This window comes from Micropterus dolomieu, unplaced genomic scaffold (genome assembly GCF_021292245.1).
Source record: "Micropterus dolomieu isolate WLL.071019.BEF.003 ecotype Adirondacks unplaced genomic scaffold, ASM2129224v1 contig_12983, whole genome shotgun sequence".
Lineage (NCBI taxonomy): Eukaryota > Metazoa > Chordata > Actinopteri > Centrarchiformes > Centrarchidae > Micropterus > Micropterus dolomieu.
Genome location: NW_025741969.1, coordinates 1 through 16552, shown reverse-complemented (window position 1 = coordinate 16552; position 16552 = coordinate 1). Strand labels below are relative to the sequence as shown.

At 37.9% G+C, this 16552-nt stretch overlaps 2 protein-coding genes across 2 annotated transcripts; both read right to left on the bottom strand.

Annotated features, from left to right (window-relative positions):
- Window positions 1-336: 336 nt before the first annotated feature.
- LOC123966251 (UDP-glucuronosyltransferase 2A2-like) lies at window positions 337-6768 on the bottom strand. Its single transcript, XM_046042447.1, has 6 exons — window positions 5962-6768; window positions 5645-5793; window positions 5395-5526; window positions 2279-2366; window positions 895-1114; window positions 337-722 (listed from the first exon to the last, which is right to left on the bottom strand). Exons 1-6 carry the CDS (start codon window positions 6683-6685, stop codon window positions 437-439), a joined length of 1599 nt encoding a protein of 532 aa, XP_045898403.1. The 5' UTR covers window positions 6686-6768; the 3' UTR covers window positions 337-436.
- Window positions 6769-7775: 1007 nt separating this feature from the next.
- Window positions 7776-15658, bottom strand: LOC123966250 (UDP-glucuronosyltransferase 2B15-like). Its single transcript, XM_046042446.1, has 5 exons — window positions 15599-15658; window positions 15168-15188; window positions 14787-14874; window positions 9034-9253; window positions 7776-8861 (listed from the first exon to the last, which is right to left on the bottom strand). Exons 1-5 carry the CDS (start codon window positions 15656-15658, stop codon window positions 8576-8578), a joined length of 675 nt encoding a protein of 224 aa, XP_045898402.1. The 3' UTR covers window positions 7776-8575.
- Window positions 15659-16552: the final 894 nt, after the last annotated feature.

Here is a 16552-nt window from a genome sequence, read left to right as displayed (position 1 = left end):
CTGGGGGAGCCGGGATTGAATCGCCGACCTTCGGCCAACCCGCTCTAACTCCTGAGCCACAGCCGCCCCATATCTACAGGTTAACAATGTTTTTACTTAATGTTTATTCAGTTTAGCTTGAAAAACTGAGTTAAATAGTTACAAAATGAGTGAAACAAATAGCACAACAAAATCATTCCTCTTTATCAGAAATATACCACTCAAACAACACAGGAGATTCACAACAATACTGGACATTGTAAACTGATTTTTTTTATGTCTTTTAATTTCTTTAACCAAATTAGTTGTTTCAAAGTAGTAACAATAACTCGTCCCGAGCCAGTAATTGTCAAACAGTCCAGAGATTTGTGGTTACATTATCTGCTTTAGACCAGCAGGACAACCGGTGAACTGCTGTTTTTTCACCCATCTGTTTATCAAATTTCAGTTCCATCAGTTACTCAGCCTTTGTCTTTGTCTTTCCCTTTCTGCCACAGCACCTCCTGAAGCAGAAACTGCAGGTCTTAATGAAGATGAATATCAAGAACAGTATGATAGCAAGGAGGAAGGCCACAACATCCAGGCTGTGATACTCGTACCAGGTGAGCTCGTGGGCCTGAACCCTCAGGTGCTTGGCCCCTTTGTTTCTCATGGTGAACTCGATCCAGAACACCGCCTCATCCAGAGGACTCATTGGTCTGTCATGGTGGATACTGGACAGCCGCATGACGTTCTCCTTGTACCTATGAATGTGGATATACAGGGGTGAAAATGTGGATTAATGCATAATGTATTTTATATATAAATTTCTTTGCCTCCCCAAGAATGTGGATAAAATGGAAAAAGGATATATTTTTTGTTTCATATATTTTACGCTAAACGCTAAACTAAGTGCAGATAGGTAAGAGAACTCACGATTTCTCGTTGATGACAGCATTGACTGCATCTCGAAGGTCCTCGGTCTTCATGAAGTTCAAGTCTACAGTAACTGCAGCTCCCTTAGCCTTCATGCGGATCATGTTGTCTGGCTGGTCAGCGAACAAGGGGATACCCACCATGGGAACACCGTGGTAGATGGCCTCATAAATCCCATTTGTGCCACCATGTGTGATGAAAGCTCTGGTCTTGGGGTGACCTGATAGGGTTCCAAAGATCATGAAACATATAAAGCCTTGACTGTTCTTAGCTATGACTCGACCAGTGTTGGGGAGTAACTACTTACATGTAATTTAGTTACTTAATTACAAAATACATGTAATCTGTTACAGTTGCTGGGGTTACTTATGAAAATGTTCATGATTACATTGGGGTTTAAATCTGAATATTGTGTTTAAAAAGTTAGGTTTTAAGTTGAATATAATTTATTTTGTTGATTTGCATGTTTTTCATGTTCACAATGTCTTCCTTTGCCATTTCCAGCCACAGCCATTTAGTAAAGTTTGATGCTATTCTGATGCATTTGATTGGTTTGCACTTTAATAAACAAAAGTAAAAAAATAAACTCATAGACATTCACAGAGTTGTCCCTACTGCATTGTCACAGCTGTGTGCTTAGTCATTGTCCTGTTGAAAGGTGAACCTTCACCCAGTCTGAGGGCCTGAGTGCTCTGGCACAGTTTTTCATTAAGCATATCTTTGTACTTTGCTCCATTCAACTTTCCCTCAACCTTAACCGGTACCCCCACAGCATGATTCTGCCACCAGCATGCTTCACTGTTGGGATTGTGTAGTGGCATTTCCAGTTTGACCAAAATCAGTGAACAACATTGTTGTTTTGTACAGTAATAACTGAGGTCCAGCTACTTTATCGCATTTTCTGCCACAAGTGGACAACGCATTTGCCCAATGCAGATGTTCACGCAAGTGACGTCCAAACATAGTTGCACTTTTGCTTATTGCATTTCAATATTGTCCATTGTACAGCAGGTTGAGTATTTGACTTTTGCTTGCATTTTAATTAGAACATTTTCATTAACATTACATTTACTCATTTAGCTGATGCTTTTATCCAAAGTGACTTAAAATTGCTATGTATGTCAGAGCCTCTGGAGCAACTATGAGGTAAAGTGTCTTGCTCAGGGACACATTGCTGGATGTGTCACAGTGGGGTATTGAACCAGGGTCTCTCACATCAAAGGCATGTGCCTTTCCACTGGAAAATCCCATGTCTCTTGATGTGCAAACTTCACCTCAACATTCTTACTGTGTTTTCTCTTGTATATACCTTTAGGATTGTTTTTTACTGTCAAACTAAACTATGAAAATAGCTTTCAGTAGCATTTGTAAAAGCTTTACTTACCCAGTAGGTCATTCTGAGGGATCCAGTCGTATATTCTGGTGTTGGCACCCAGTGTCTTTGGTTTTTCTCCACTGTATCTCCACAGCACCTATAAACAATTAAAAATAACACATTTTTTAATAATATACTGCATAGCAGTACATTTAATAATACATGCTAAAGAAATAAGGGAAAATAGTTGTAATTTATAACAAGACAGTATTTTTACATTCTTATTTGGAAAATGGCAATCTTTGCATTGACTCTGATCAGTCTAATATTAATGAATGTACACACAGAAATAATATATTTCTCTTTCTTAATGCACACAAAATAATTATGTTGTAAATAAAAGTTAAACATATACAGTATATTTTATTATCTATGTGTATGTAGATTAATCTTTTCATGTGACAAGACTGAAGAAAACTTTGCTACAATGTAGAGTAGTGAGTGTCTCCTTCAGTATGTACATGATGGGATTCATGCTCCCCTGTGCCAGCAGCACTCATTCATCCCCAGACCATGACTCTCCCACCACCATGCTTGACTGTAGGCAAGACACACTTGTCTTTGTGCTCCTCACCTGGTTGCCACCACACACGCTTGACACCATCTGGCTGACCCCCCACCTCTACAACCTCTGTAGCACACATATGTCTATTTCACCAAAGAAAACCTCTGGATATGACGCTGAGCATGTGGACTCAACTTCTTTGGGTGACCATGGCGAGGTCTGCTCTGACTGGAACCTGTCCTGTTGAACCGCTGTATGGTCTTGGCCACCATGCTGCAGCTCAGTTTTAGGGTCTTGGCAATCTTCTTATAGCCTAGACCAGGGGTATTTAATTAAAATTCAAAGAGGTCCATTTATAGAAAACTGCAATTGATCTGTGAGTTTCCTAGGCTGCTAAACCAGTACAGTAAATGCTAGAAAAGCTGCACGGGTTAAAATAGAAACGTTGTGTCATGAGGTAGTAATTCTCAATAATAAATTGGCTGTAGGTCAGGGTCCGGAGCGGATGGATCCGGACAGCCAAGTAATGGCCTCTTTATGTAGAGCAACCATTCGTTTTTTCAGATCCTCAGAGAATTATTTGCCCTGAAGTATCATGTTGAACCTCCAGTGACCAGTATAAGGGAGTGTGAGAGCGCTAACACCAGATTTAACACACCTGCTCCCCATTCACACCTGAGACCTTGTAACACTAACGAGTCACTTAGGGGTGTACTCACTTCTTTTGCCATTATTGGCTGTGTGTTGGGTTATTTTGAGGGGACAGCAAATTTACACTGTTTTACAAGCTGTACACTCACTACTTTACATTGTAGCACATTGTGTATCACATGAAAAGAAATCAAATATTTCAAATTAATTATTAAAATGTGAGGGATATACTCACTTTTGTGAGATACTGTATATATGTGTGTATATATATATATATGTGTGTGTGTAAGTTTGTGTGTGTGTGTGTATATATATATATTGTTTTATATATATATGTATATGTGTGTGTATATATGTATATATATATATTATATACACACACACATATATATATATATATGTGTGTGTGTGTGTGTGTTTTTCTCTATAAACCCTAGATCAACAGTCCGAAACAGACCAGCCTGTCTCGCACCAACAACGATGCCATGATCAAAGTCATTAAATCTCCTTTCTTCCTCATTCTGATGCTCGGTTTGAACTTAGGAAGTGGTCTTGACCATGTCTAAATGCATTGAGTTGGTGCCGTGTGATAGGCTGATTAGCTATTTGTATGTACAAGTAATTAAACAGGAGTACCTAATAAAGTGGCTTGTGTGTGTGTGTGTGTGTGTGTGTGTGTGTGTGTGTGTGTGTGTGTGTGTGTATAAAAAATAAGTTTCACCGGTGTATTTCTGATGCAAACACAAATATTTGTTGTTTTAAATTAATGTAATTAAAATCCACAAATACTGACTTACCGTTAAACTTCAATTAATAAGTAAGTTCTTTGGATGTATAAAATCTCTTAAACCCTGCGGGGTCACCCGCTTTATCTGCTTCTAAGCTACTTAGATTGTTAATATTAATGTTTAAATGTATGATCAGTATGGACATGCTACACATCCTTAGATCGGTTAGAATCTCCACAATTCAATCGTTGAGTTAATTTAATGGTCCCCAAGTCTAATTCTTATAGATTTACTGGTGTAACCTGCCTGGTGCAAGAGATGAAAAGAAAAAAAAAGTGCTGACTCACGTTACCTTTGAAGCGCTTGTTAAGTCCGCTCTTAAGTCCAAATGTGTCCGTTCCTTGATTATTTATATTCCTTTAGTGTGTAAGGGTCCACCGATCAGAAGAATCATAACAGCTTTTCATAAAAATTAATCCAAATTGTGAATCCTGTCATGTGAAGTCCATCACTCTCTGTCTGCTAACTTCTGACACACCTTTCTCATCCTGCACCCTGTTGTTGTTTTCATTACATTGCTGCCTACAAAATAAAAGCGCATAAGCTGCTGCAGCTAGATCATATGAATGATGTGAATATGATATTCTTTGATCAATTTTAATTTTTAACAGTAATATTCTGTTTGAACTAAATAAACTGTTTCATAGTAGCCTATTTCAGTTTTGTGCAAGAGGAATTAAGGCCTGTCCCAAATATAGTCAGGGTAAATCCGGGCTATTAATCAAAGTTTTACGGTAAAAGTATTTACAGTTTTCGTCAAAAACATATATGGATGTTATATTTATAAACAAACCGATATTAGCTGCATTTACAAACTTCTTGTCATTTGTCAACTTCACTGCTGTCACCAGTAAAATAGTATTGCATTCACTAGCCTAACTATATTGTTGGAAAAATAAAACTGAAAAAACCTCATTAACAAAAAGAGTTTTTATAATAGTGCTTGCTTGTAGCTGGTTTGCCGTGTGATGACAGTGTAACACTGACACTTGTATTTTGAGGTAGCTTCAAGTCACTGCAAGTTGATTTTGCTGATATGCTGTGAAATGGTCAGCAGAACGGTGAAAGTACATGCAATTTGCAGTTAATTGCCTAAAACATGCAAAGCTACTGGCCATTAAAATTGCATTTAGAGGTTATTCAAGTGAATACCAGTTGTCACACAGAAGTTGACCTCTGACCTTTTGTGGGATCTGAGCGAGGGCTGAGGCGATCATGTTTCCCTTCTCTGTAGTTATGTTCTTGATGAATGAACCCAAACTGAAGACCACGATGCCAGCGTCTCCAGAACTCTGCACAAACTTTTCCATATCCTGTAAGAAGAGTAACATTATCTCATTGTAAACCAACCAGCATTTTATTTTATTTCCTCAGCATTTTAATGGCTCATTCTCTTCATTGTTTAAGTCAGGAATACTGAGACAGCCCTACCTCTGGTAAAGGTTTAGCAGGTCTGCAGTGGATCCCACCAACAAATTTGAAGTTAGGAAGGAAAGGGCGAGGGAAGTCAAAATCCCAGTAGGTTCGCATCAACCAGATGTCTGCTCTACCCATCACTTCACAGGCACTGGTGGGTGTTCCTGTCACAACGCAAAAGTAATGGATGACAACCGCCCATTGAAAAGTATCACCAATACTTACGATGAGATGGCTAATTTAAAATGTTTATTTACTTATTATGTCAAATTGTTGACAAATGTGACATTGCAATTGCATTAAACAGTGGTTCTTGTAGCTGAGTTACTCACCTTTGACTTCAGAGTAATATTTATCTAGTTCTTTCCAAAAAAATGTATCCAGCACGATATCCTGCAGTGCGTAGAAGAGGAAGTTCCACACTCTCTCGGAGAAGTCCATCTTGTCAGTCAGTTTGCTCATTGCGCCGGGGACAAAGGAAGGTGGAGCTGGTAGCTGACCACACTGTCTCTCCCGGTTATGGGCTAGAGAAAAGCGCAGGGAGAAGACCAGGGGGATGCCCAAAATCTCTGCTACTAAGTCACTGCCACCGTAGGCTGGATCAGCCAGGAGAAGATCATAATTTCCCTCCTTCAGCTTCTTCATGATAGTTTCTGATTTCAGCACGCCGTCCAAATACTTCAAAGAATACTGCACACTGAACTTCATCAGACTGATGAATCTGATGTAAATCTGCAAGTAGCTCATATGATCAATCTCGTACATGGAGAAGTGAATGGACTCTTCCATGAACTCCTTTATGACCTCCATAGAGACGGAGACGTTGAAGGGTTTGTAGCGAAAGCGGGAAGGCTCACTAGTGTTCATAAAGACTGATGCGCTCGGGACCAGAACCGTCACCTGGTGTCCCCTGTCGATCAGCGTCTCCAGCACAGGCTTCATGTTAATCCAGTGGCTGCCTTCAGTGTACCACACCAAAATGTTCCCTGCATTTGTGCTCCATGTCACAGAAAGTACCAGTAGGACACAAACAAAGAGACGCCGTCCCAGCTTCATGGTGCCTGTTTGTCACTGTGAAAGTCTGCTGTCTCCTGATCCTTTTTAAAAGGTGCTCCTAGAGAAATAATAATTAACTAAACAAAGTAGAACTCTGGCTCGTAGCTCCTCTTTGTGCTGCATAACCCCTTAGATAACCATAAATCAACAAACAAGGTAAAAACAGACTTTAGATCCCCAGATTGTTAGCTGTGGAGAGATGGAGTCAAATGACACAAAAACATAATGATTTCCGGTAAATGGGCTTGGAGATACTTACGTAATTTGAGGAAGTTGTGGGTGCAATAGTTTGAAGGACTATATTTTGACTGAGGAAAGGCTGATTTAGAGCAACTTTCTTGTCCAGAACCCTGAGAAATCTGTTTGTGCCATTCTTTTTCCTAACAATAAGAAAACATCATACGCCAACTGTACTTTCTGAAAAGGCAATTTCATGATATTTTCAAATTACCTCTGGAGGGCACACTTAATCTCTGCTGTACTTTCAATGAAAGTTTATTTTCTCTGCTCTTGATGTGGGGCTACATAGCCAAAGAGGCAAACTTACCTATATGGAGTGTAATTATCAGTATGAGACGGGTGTTGAGAAAAAAAGATGTGTATATCATAGTTTTATGCAAAAAAAAAAAACATTTCCCCTCGCAGGATTACTAAAGTTAATCTTCTCCTCCTCCTTCTCACAGCTTATACCATGAGATGTCAGGTGTTTATAAGGTAGGAAACCTAAGGGAGGGATAAACTATTGAGATATGCCCGCAGAAATTCTGAGTAACACAAAATGAAAACTAACATAGTTTTTAAAGAAGATAATATAGCTTTTTTAATTTGCATAATGAAACATCAGATATGTTGTGTTATTTGTTCCAAAAGGATTAGGCTCCTGCATACTTTTCAGCTTTCCATGATATATATACGTGCCAAAGTAGCAAGACAATTAATTTTAACTTCTTACTATGCACACACCTGTGCCTAATGTCACAGAATAACAATATTATCCAATAGGAACAGAATGAAAGACAAGCCAATAAACATTCAGCCTTTAATGTCAGACAATTGGAACAATTATTGACCAAACATGAAGGGACAAGAAAAATGTCCACATATTATGGAAAGAAAATACATGGTGTTTGTTTATGTACAGGTTAACAATGTTTTTACTAGAGGTTCAGTCAGCCTAGCCTGAAAAACTGAGTTTATGGTTACAAAACATGTGAAACAAATAGCACATCCAAATCATTCATCTTTACTGAAAATTAAAGTGACCACTTAAACAACACACAAGATTGATAACAATATTGGACATTGTAAACTGATATATTTAATGTATTTTAAATTTTTTACCCAGTGGTTTCAAAATGCTAACAATAACTTATGCCAAGCCAGCACTTGTTGAACAGTCCTGTGCATTGGTGATGGAGCAGTGGATTAATACGTATGCCTTTGTTGTGAGAAATCTGGGTTCAACTCCCCACTGTGACACATGTGTCCCTGAACAAGACACTTAACACTTAGTTGCTCCAGAGGTGTGCGACCTCTGATATGTATAGCAATTGTAAGTCGCTTTGGTTAAAAGTGTCAGATAAATGTAATGTACATTATATGCTTTAGACCAGCAGGAAAACCAGTGAACTACTATATAAAGGTTGTTTTTTAACCCAATATTGGACATTGTAAACTGATTTTAAAATTTTTTACCCAAATTAGTTGTTTCAAAGCACTCAGAATAACCCGTCCCAAAGCACTCAGAATAACCCGTCCAAGCAAGTGTCACACAGTCCAAGGCATTGTGGTTACATTATATGCTTTAGACCAGCAGGAAAACCAGTGAACTGTTATATAAAGGTTGTTTTTTCACCCATCTGTTTACCAACTACATTTCAGTTCCATCAGTTACTCAGCCTTTGTCTTTGTCTTTCCCTTTCTGCCACAGCACCTCCTGAAGCAGAAACTGCAGGTCTTAATGAAGATGAATATCAAGAACAGTATGATAGCAAGGAGGAAGGCCACAACATCCAGGCTGTGATACTCATACCAGGTGAGCTCGTGGGCCTGAACCCTCAGGTGCTTGGCCCCTTTGTTTCTCATGGTGAACTCGATCCAGAACACCGCCTCATCCAGAGGACTCATTGGTCTGTCATGGTGGATACTGGACAGCCGCATGGCATTCTCCTTGTACCTATGAATGTGGATATACAGGGGTGAAAATGTGGATTAATGCATAATGTATTTTACTCTTCAATTTCTTTGCCTCCCCAAGAATGTGGATAAAATGGAAAAAGGATATATTTTTTGTTTCATATATTTTACGCTAAATGCTAAACTAAGTGCAGATAGGTAAGAGAACTCACGATTTCTCGTTGATGACAGCATTGACTGCATCTCTAAGGTCCTCGGTCTTCATGAAGTTCAAGTCTACAATAACTGCAGCTCCCTTAGCCTTCATATGGATCATGTTGTCTGGCTGGTCAGCGAACAAGGGGATACCCACCATGGGAACACCGTGGTAGATGGCCTCATAAATCCCATTTGCTCCACCATGTGTGATGAAAGCTCTGGCCTTGGGGTGACCTGATAGGGTACCAAAGATCATGCAACATATAAATCATCTAATAATTTTAAAATCCTAAACAATTCTGGAACAGTTTAAAAGCCATAATACACACTTCAGACAAAAGTCCCATTAATCAATTTAGAGATGGCAATATAATAATCTCTGACTCTCTATCTATTGCCCAAGTGTTCTGTCAGCATTTTTCTTCTGTCTGCTCTGACCCAATACTGAATGCTTCTTATTCTGAAAGTTTTAAGAACATTTCGCCTTGTCACAGTACCTTTTCCTTTATGAAAATAAACTACACCTACTAATGTTTTAAATGCTATCAAACAACTAAGTTTGAGCAGCGGTACAGGACTAGATGCGATTGAATCCAGATATATTAAATTAGCTTCTCATATTCTCATGTTTCCACTAGCTGACCTGTTTAATATGTCCTTGTTTACTTCTGAGTTACCAGCGATCTGGAAATATTCACGCATTACTCCACTCTACAAAAGGTGGTGATTGGCTTGATCCTAATAATTACAGACCTATATCAATAATTTGTTCTATTGCTAAAGTATTTGAGAAAATAATATTTAATAAGTTATCAGAGTATCTTGAGACCAATAATATCTTTTCACCATTTCAGTACGGTTTTAGACCTAATCATTCAACAACTACTGCTCTTTTAAAACTTACTAATGATGTGTTTTCAGCATCTGATACTGGTAATCTTACAGGGGCTATTTTTATTGATCTCAAAAAAGCTTTTGATTTGGTGGATCACTATCTACATTAGCATTATTATGGTTTAGTTCGTATCTACATGATAGAAAACAATGTGTTGTTCTTAATGGGAGTAGGTCGGATTTATTTGTTCAACAAAGCGGTGTAACCCAAGGTACGACGCTGGGTCCACTTCTTTTCTCTGTTTATTAATGATCTGCCTTTAATCTGTTCTAATTCCTCTGTTCAACTAAATGCAGATGATACTGTCATTTATACGTCTAAACCACATTTATTGCAAATCCAAACTGCCCTTCAATTGGATTTTAGTACCTTACAGAAATGGCTGTTATCTAATAAACTACTGCTCAATAAAACTAAATCTTACACTATGGTCTTTGGTACAAGACAGAATCTTAAAACAAAATCTAATAATCTAATGATAACGTGTAATGACGGTACTTCACTGCATTAGGTTGATAAAGTTAAATACTTGAGTTTATGGCATTCAAACCTCACATTGATCACCTCCTTCACAAAATTTATTTCGCAACCTGTGTTTTATTTTGATCTAGAAACTGTTTTACACTTAGTGTCTGAAAAAAACTTGCCATTCAACTGATATTGCCATTTTTTGACTATGCTGATGTTGTTTATCAAAATGCATCTAAAACTAGCCTTCTACCCCTTAATAGAGCATACAATAATCTCTGCAGATTTTCTCTTGGATGTTCCTATAATACTCATCACCGTGTAATGTATAACCCACTTAAATGGCCTTCACTAAATATAAGAAGACACATACATTGGTTGCAACTTGTGTTTAAATGTCTACATTTTAACTATACCTCAATATTTACAACAGTTTTTGGTACCTTATTCTTCAATACATAATTTGAGGCATTTTACACAATACTTCTTTTTCACTCCTATAGTCAAAAAAGCAATATGAAAGAGAACATTTATATTTAAGGCTCCTTCAGACTAGAGTAACTTACCTTCAAACATACTTCTTTAATATCATTTCACATTTTTAAAAATAGTTTGTCTTCTTATTTTGAGTGAAATTGTACATGTTTCAGATGATGCTATACCTATATATAATTTACAAGTCACTATATTCTTTATACTATGTTATGTTTTTGCGGGCAAGTATTTTTTCACAGCCTCTGTGTGGCTATCAAGTGGTTGTATTAACTTAAATACCTATCTTTGTTTGTTTGTGTTTTTTTGTTTGTTTATTTTGGTTTTTGTTGTTGATATTGTCTTTTGTTGTAGTGTGTTGATTGTAGCATTGTCTATGTCTTATTATTGTAATGTGTTTGATTTGTTCTTTTGTTCTTTATTGTATATTAGGACCCCCTCGAAAACGAGATGGATCATCTCAAGGGGTTTATCCTATTCAACTTATTCCAATATAAAGCATTCAGAAAGTGGTCATACACCTTTGTTTTTTTTAGATTTAGATCATTTAAAAAAATGTACTCCTCATAAATCTCCAATCAGTACCCCACAATGAAAAGCAAAAAAAGGATTAAACGTAAGTATTCAGACCTTTAACTAGTTGGCAGTAATTACAGCCTTGACTCTTCTTAGCTATGACTCGACCAGTGTTGGGGAGTAACTACTTACATGTAATTTAGTTACGTAATTTAATTACAAAATACATGTTATCTGTTACAGTTGCTGGGGAAAAAATTTGTAATTAAATTACAGTTACTTATGAAAATGTTCATGATTACATTGGGGTTTAAATCTGAATATTATGTTTAAAAAGTTAGGTTTTAATTTGAATAATATTTATTTTGTTGATTTGCATGTTTTTCATGTTCACAATGTCTTCCTTTGCCATTTCCAGCCACAGCCATTTAGTAAAGTTTGATGCTATTCTGATGCTTTTGATTGGTTTGCACTTTAATAAACAAAAATTTATAATTATTGAAATAGTTACACTACTATTACATTTTAAACAGGGTAACTTGTGCTCAGTAACCTACATTTCCAAAGTAACCTTCCCAACACTGGATACGATTAGCGCTGCACACCTGTATTTAGGCGTTTTCTGCCGCTCTCCTCTGCAGATCTTCTCAAACTCTTTTGATGGGGACTCGTTGGTGGATGGCCATTTTCAGGTCTCTCCAGAGGTGTTTTGATTACAAACAATTGCTTTGGCTTGTCCACTCAAGGACATTCACAGAGTTGTCCCTACTGCATTGTCACAGCTGTGTGCTTAGTCATTGTCCTGTTGAAAGGTGAACCTTCACCCAGTCTGAGGGCCTGAGTGCTCTGGCACAGTTTTTCATTAAGCATATCTTTGTACTTTGCTCCATTCAACTTTCCCTCAACCTTAACCGGTACCCCCACAGCATGATTCTGCCACCAGCATGCTTCACTGTTGGGATTGTGTAGTTTCATTTCCAGTTTGACCAAAATCAGCTAATAAAGTTTTAAAGATGGATTTTTGTGCAATAATGTTAATCCGTGAGGTCCAGCACCCAGAAATGCTCTGGCATATATTTTTTCCAAACTAATTATTGTCTTAGTGCACCATATTGCTACTTTTACCAAAGTCAGTGAATATAGTTGTTACGTTGTTTGTAAACTACGCACTTGCACAATGCAGATGTTCACGCAAGTGACGTCCTAACTGAGCTGCGCTTTTTTGCTTATTGCAAATGCAATCCTAGCTTTTGATAGACGATTTTTAAGTCTTTCATCCCACCTCCTCTTTACAGGCTATAGCTCCCAGGTAAGTACATTCTTCAACCTCATCTATATCTTGTCACTCAATGATTATTTTGTCTTGGTTTCTGGAGTTGAATCTCATTATCTTTGTTTTCTCTATGTTGATCCTTAGTCCTATTCGTTTTGCCTCATTGTTCAGCTTATTCATCTTGTCCTGTATCAGCTGTTTAGTAGAGGAAAGCAGCACAATATCATCTGCAAAGTCTAAATCATCAAGTTTAGATATGAAAATCTATCTGATACCATTATCCCTGCTGCTAATCGGTATTCTCATTATCCAGTCCATTACAATCAACAACAAGAATGTTGTATCCTTGCTTACCTTTGGTCTTGACCTTCAAGAACTCATGTGTCTCCTTGATCGACAAGAGCACACTGAAAGCTGTTATGGCAGAAAATTGTGTCCTCTTACATTTAATCTTTTTATGTATGATCTTTTATTATTATTATTGTTATTATTATTATTATTATTACTATTATTACTATTCTTGTTATGGCTTATAGATATATATGTATTATGCTTTTATCCTTAACCTTTCCTCTCCTATACTCCTTATGGTAGTCTGTCCACATTTACTAGGGTTTAGGTCAGAACTGTGAGATTGTTTTGATGTTCTCCCCCTCTTGTTGTTCCTCTCCTCTCCTGGAATGTTCATTCAAGGCTGAGAGAGGATCTCTGTTCCCCAAAACATAGAAACCTAGACTGTGTAAATATGCATCCCTTTGTTCGGGGCCAGATGCCCAAAGCTGCCCTAGGCAGCAGGTCTCTGGACCAGCTGTATATGTGTTTTAGTACTTCTCTGGTTATTCTCTTTTGTTAATAAATTCTTCAAAGACAACGGGTGGTTGTAAATCAATTCTTTTCTCAACCCCTCACCAGGAATATAATTTCCACAACAAAACCCATCATAGAAAAGCTTGACCTTCCTCATGATCTTTTCTGGTATCCGTATTTTCTAATGATTATCCACAGACTCACAATAGATCGATTTAAAAACTTTCTCAAAGTCTATAAAGCCTAGATATATCTTTGCTTGTCACTCGTTCAATTGCTCAATAATGTTTTGTAGTAAAAAATTCCCCTTACTTTTCTGTAACCTGCTTGCTCCTTTCTCAACCTCTTATACACCATTTCTTACTGTATTTTTCCTACAACAGAAAGTAGTGGATTCCTTTAGGTTTCCTTTCTTCGCTAGTTTAGTGACCAGCACCTGCTTCCACCTTGTTGGAATCTTCTCATGCCTCCATACTTTCTTCATTAACTGGTGTATTTTCTGAAAATTCTGCACTTACTTACAATAAATCAGCTGTTACTGAGTCCATTCCTGGCGCTTTCCCGTTTCTCAGTCTTCCCATAGCCACTTTCACTTTACCTATTGTAGGTTTGTTAGTTGCAATCTCTTCAATGATGTCCGTAAATTCAAAACCACCACTTCTATACACAAATACTCAAAATCAATAAATACTCGGGTGTCTTTTACTGAATTCCTGTATCGTCAACTAATGAGGATATGGTCAATCTGGTTTCTGGTCGTCCTGTCCGGCGATGGCCATGATGTTTTATGTATCTTTATTTGCAGAAATAGTGTTCCAGTACAAAGTGGTGACCCCCCAGCTGGTGCTGCCCACGATGTAATGCACACAGGAAATGAAATTAATTGTGGATGGTGTGAACACAACAAATAAGGATTGAATTTTTGGACAAAGTGACAACTGACACCTGACATGTGACAGTGTTGTATCATTTCATGTTATACAACAGATAAGTCAATTCTTTTGTATTTTACAGTAACTTTATAGATTAAATCTTAATGTATTATATGTAGGATGGAATTTAGACACAACTCTAGTGTGTGGACCTTACTGTGGTATTATTATAACTTTCACCTGATAAATACCAGTTTTAGTTTATAATAATGCTTATTCTGCATGTGTAGTGGTTGGAAAATCCCTTGTCTCTGAATTAACTTGCAAACTTCACCTCAACATTCTTACTGTGTTTTCTCTTGTATATCCCTTTAGGATTTTATTTACTGTCAAACTAAATTATGAAAAATAGCATTCAGTAGCATTTGTAAAAGCTTTACTTACCCAGTAAATCATTCTGAGGGATCCAGTTGTATAATCTGGTGTTAGCACCCAGAGTCGTTGGTTTTTCTCCACTGTATCTCCACAGCACCTATAAACAACAGTAAACCACTTTTTAAAATAATACACTGCATAGCGGTAAATTTAATACTACTACTACTACTACTACTACTATAATACGTGCTAAAATAATAAGGAAAATAGTTGTAATTTATAACAAGACAGTGTCTTTACATTCTTACTTGAAAAATGGCAATCTTTGTTTCGAGTCTGATCAGTCTCAATATTATTGAATGTGCATACAGAAAGATTCGTAAATGTCTTTTTAAATGCACACAAAATAGTTATGTTGTATGTTAAAGTTAAACATATATATACACTCACTGGCCACTTTATTAGGTACACCTTGTATATTAGAGGTGTTGGCACGCAGTCCAGAATATGAATGCAGTATTAATCCAGAAGTACAGAAAAACTCCTCTAGACTACAGACAAAAAGATGTGTCAGCAGTGTCCTCCTGAACGGTTGCAAATGAAAGAGGGGAGACTGAAAACTGTCTCTTCAATTGAGAACTTAATTGCTGAAATGTCATTGGTCCAGGGTGACATGAGGGCCGCATGCATGGCACGACAGCCTGCGCATGCATGTTAGGTGGTGCAGTCTTCATGTTTACATCAACTTCTGACCCCTAACATCTGAATGTTGCAGCTGAAATCGAGACTCATCAGACCAGGCAACGTTTTTCCAATCTTCTTTTGTCCAATTTTGGTGAGCCTGCGTGAATTGTACCTTCAGTTTCCTGTGTTTAGTTTACAGGAGTGGCTCCCTCTGTGGTCTTTTGCTGCTGTAGCCCATCTGCTTCAAGGTTCGACATGATGTGCGTTCGGAGATGGTATTCTGCATACCTTGGTTTAATGAGTAGTTATTTGAGTTACTGTTGCCTTTCTGTCATCTCAAGCCAGTCTGCCCATTCTCCTCTGACCTCTGACAACAAACAAGACATTTTCGTCCACACAACTGCCGCTCACTGGATATTTTCTCTTTTTTTGGACCATTGTCTGTAAACCATGGAAATGGTTATGCGTGAAAATCCCAGTGTATCAGCCATGTGATTGGCTGATTAGCTATTTGTGTTAACAAGCAATTGAACATGTGTACCCAAAAAAGTATGTGTGTACAGTGGGGGAAATAAGTATTTGACCCCTTGCTGATTTTGCAGGTTTGCCCACTTACAAAGAATGCAACAATCTACAATTTTAATCATATGTACATTCTAACAGTGAAAGACAGAATCCCAAAGAAAATTCCAGAAAATCACATCATATGAATTTATAAAAATTGATAACCATCTGATGAGAAAAAACAAGTATATGACCCCCTACCAAACAGCAAGTATTCTGGCTCCTACAAGCCAGTTAGTCTTTCTTTAAGACACAGCCCCAATCCCAACCAATTATCTACATCAAATACACCTGCCTCACCTCGTTACCTGTATAAAAGACACCTGTCAACACCCAAACAACCAGCATCCAACATCACCACCATGGGCAAGACCAAAGAGCTTTCTACGGACATCAGGGACAAGATTGTTGATCTGCACAAGGCTGGCATGGGCTACAAGAGAATCGGAAAGCAACTTGGAGAGAAAAGATCAACTGTGGGTGCAGTTATCAGGAAATGGAAGAAGCACCACACCACCGCCAGCCTCCCTCGGTCTGGGCCTCCACACAAGATCTCGCCTCGTGGGGTGTCCCTGATCATGCGAACG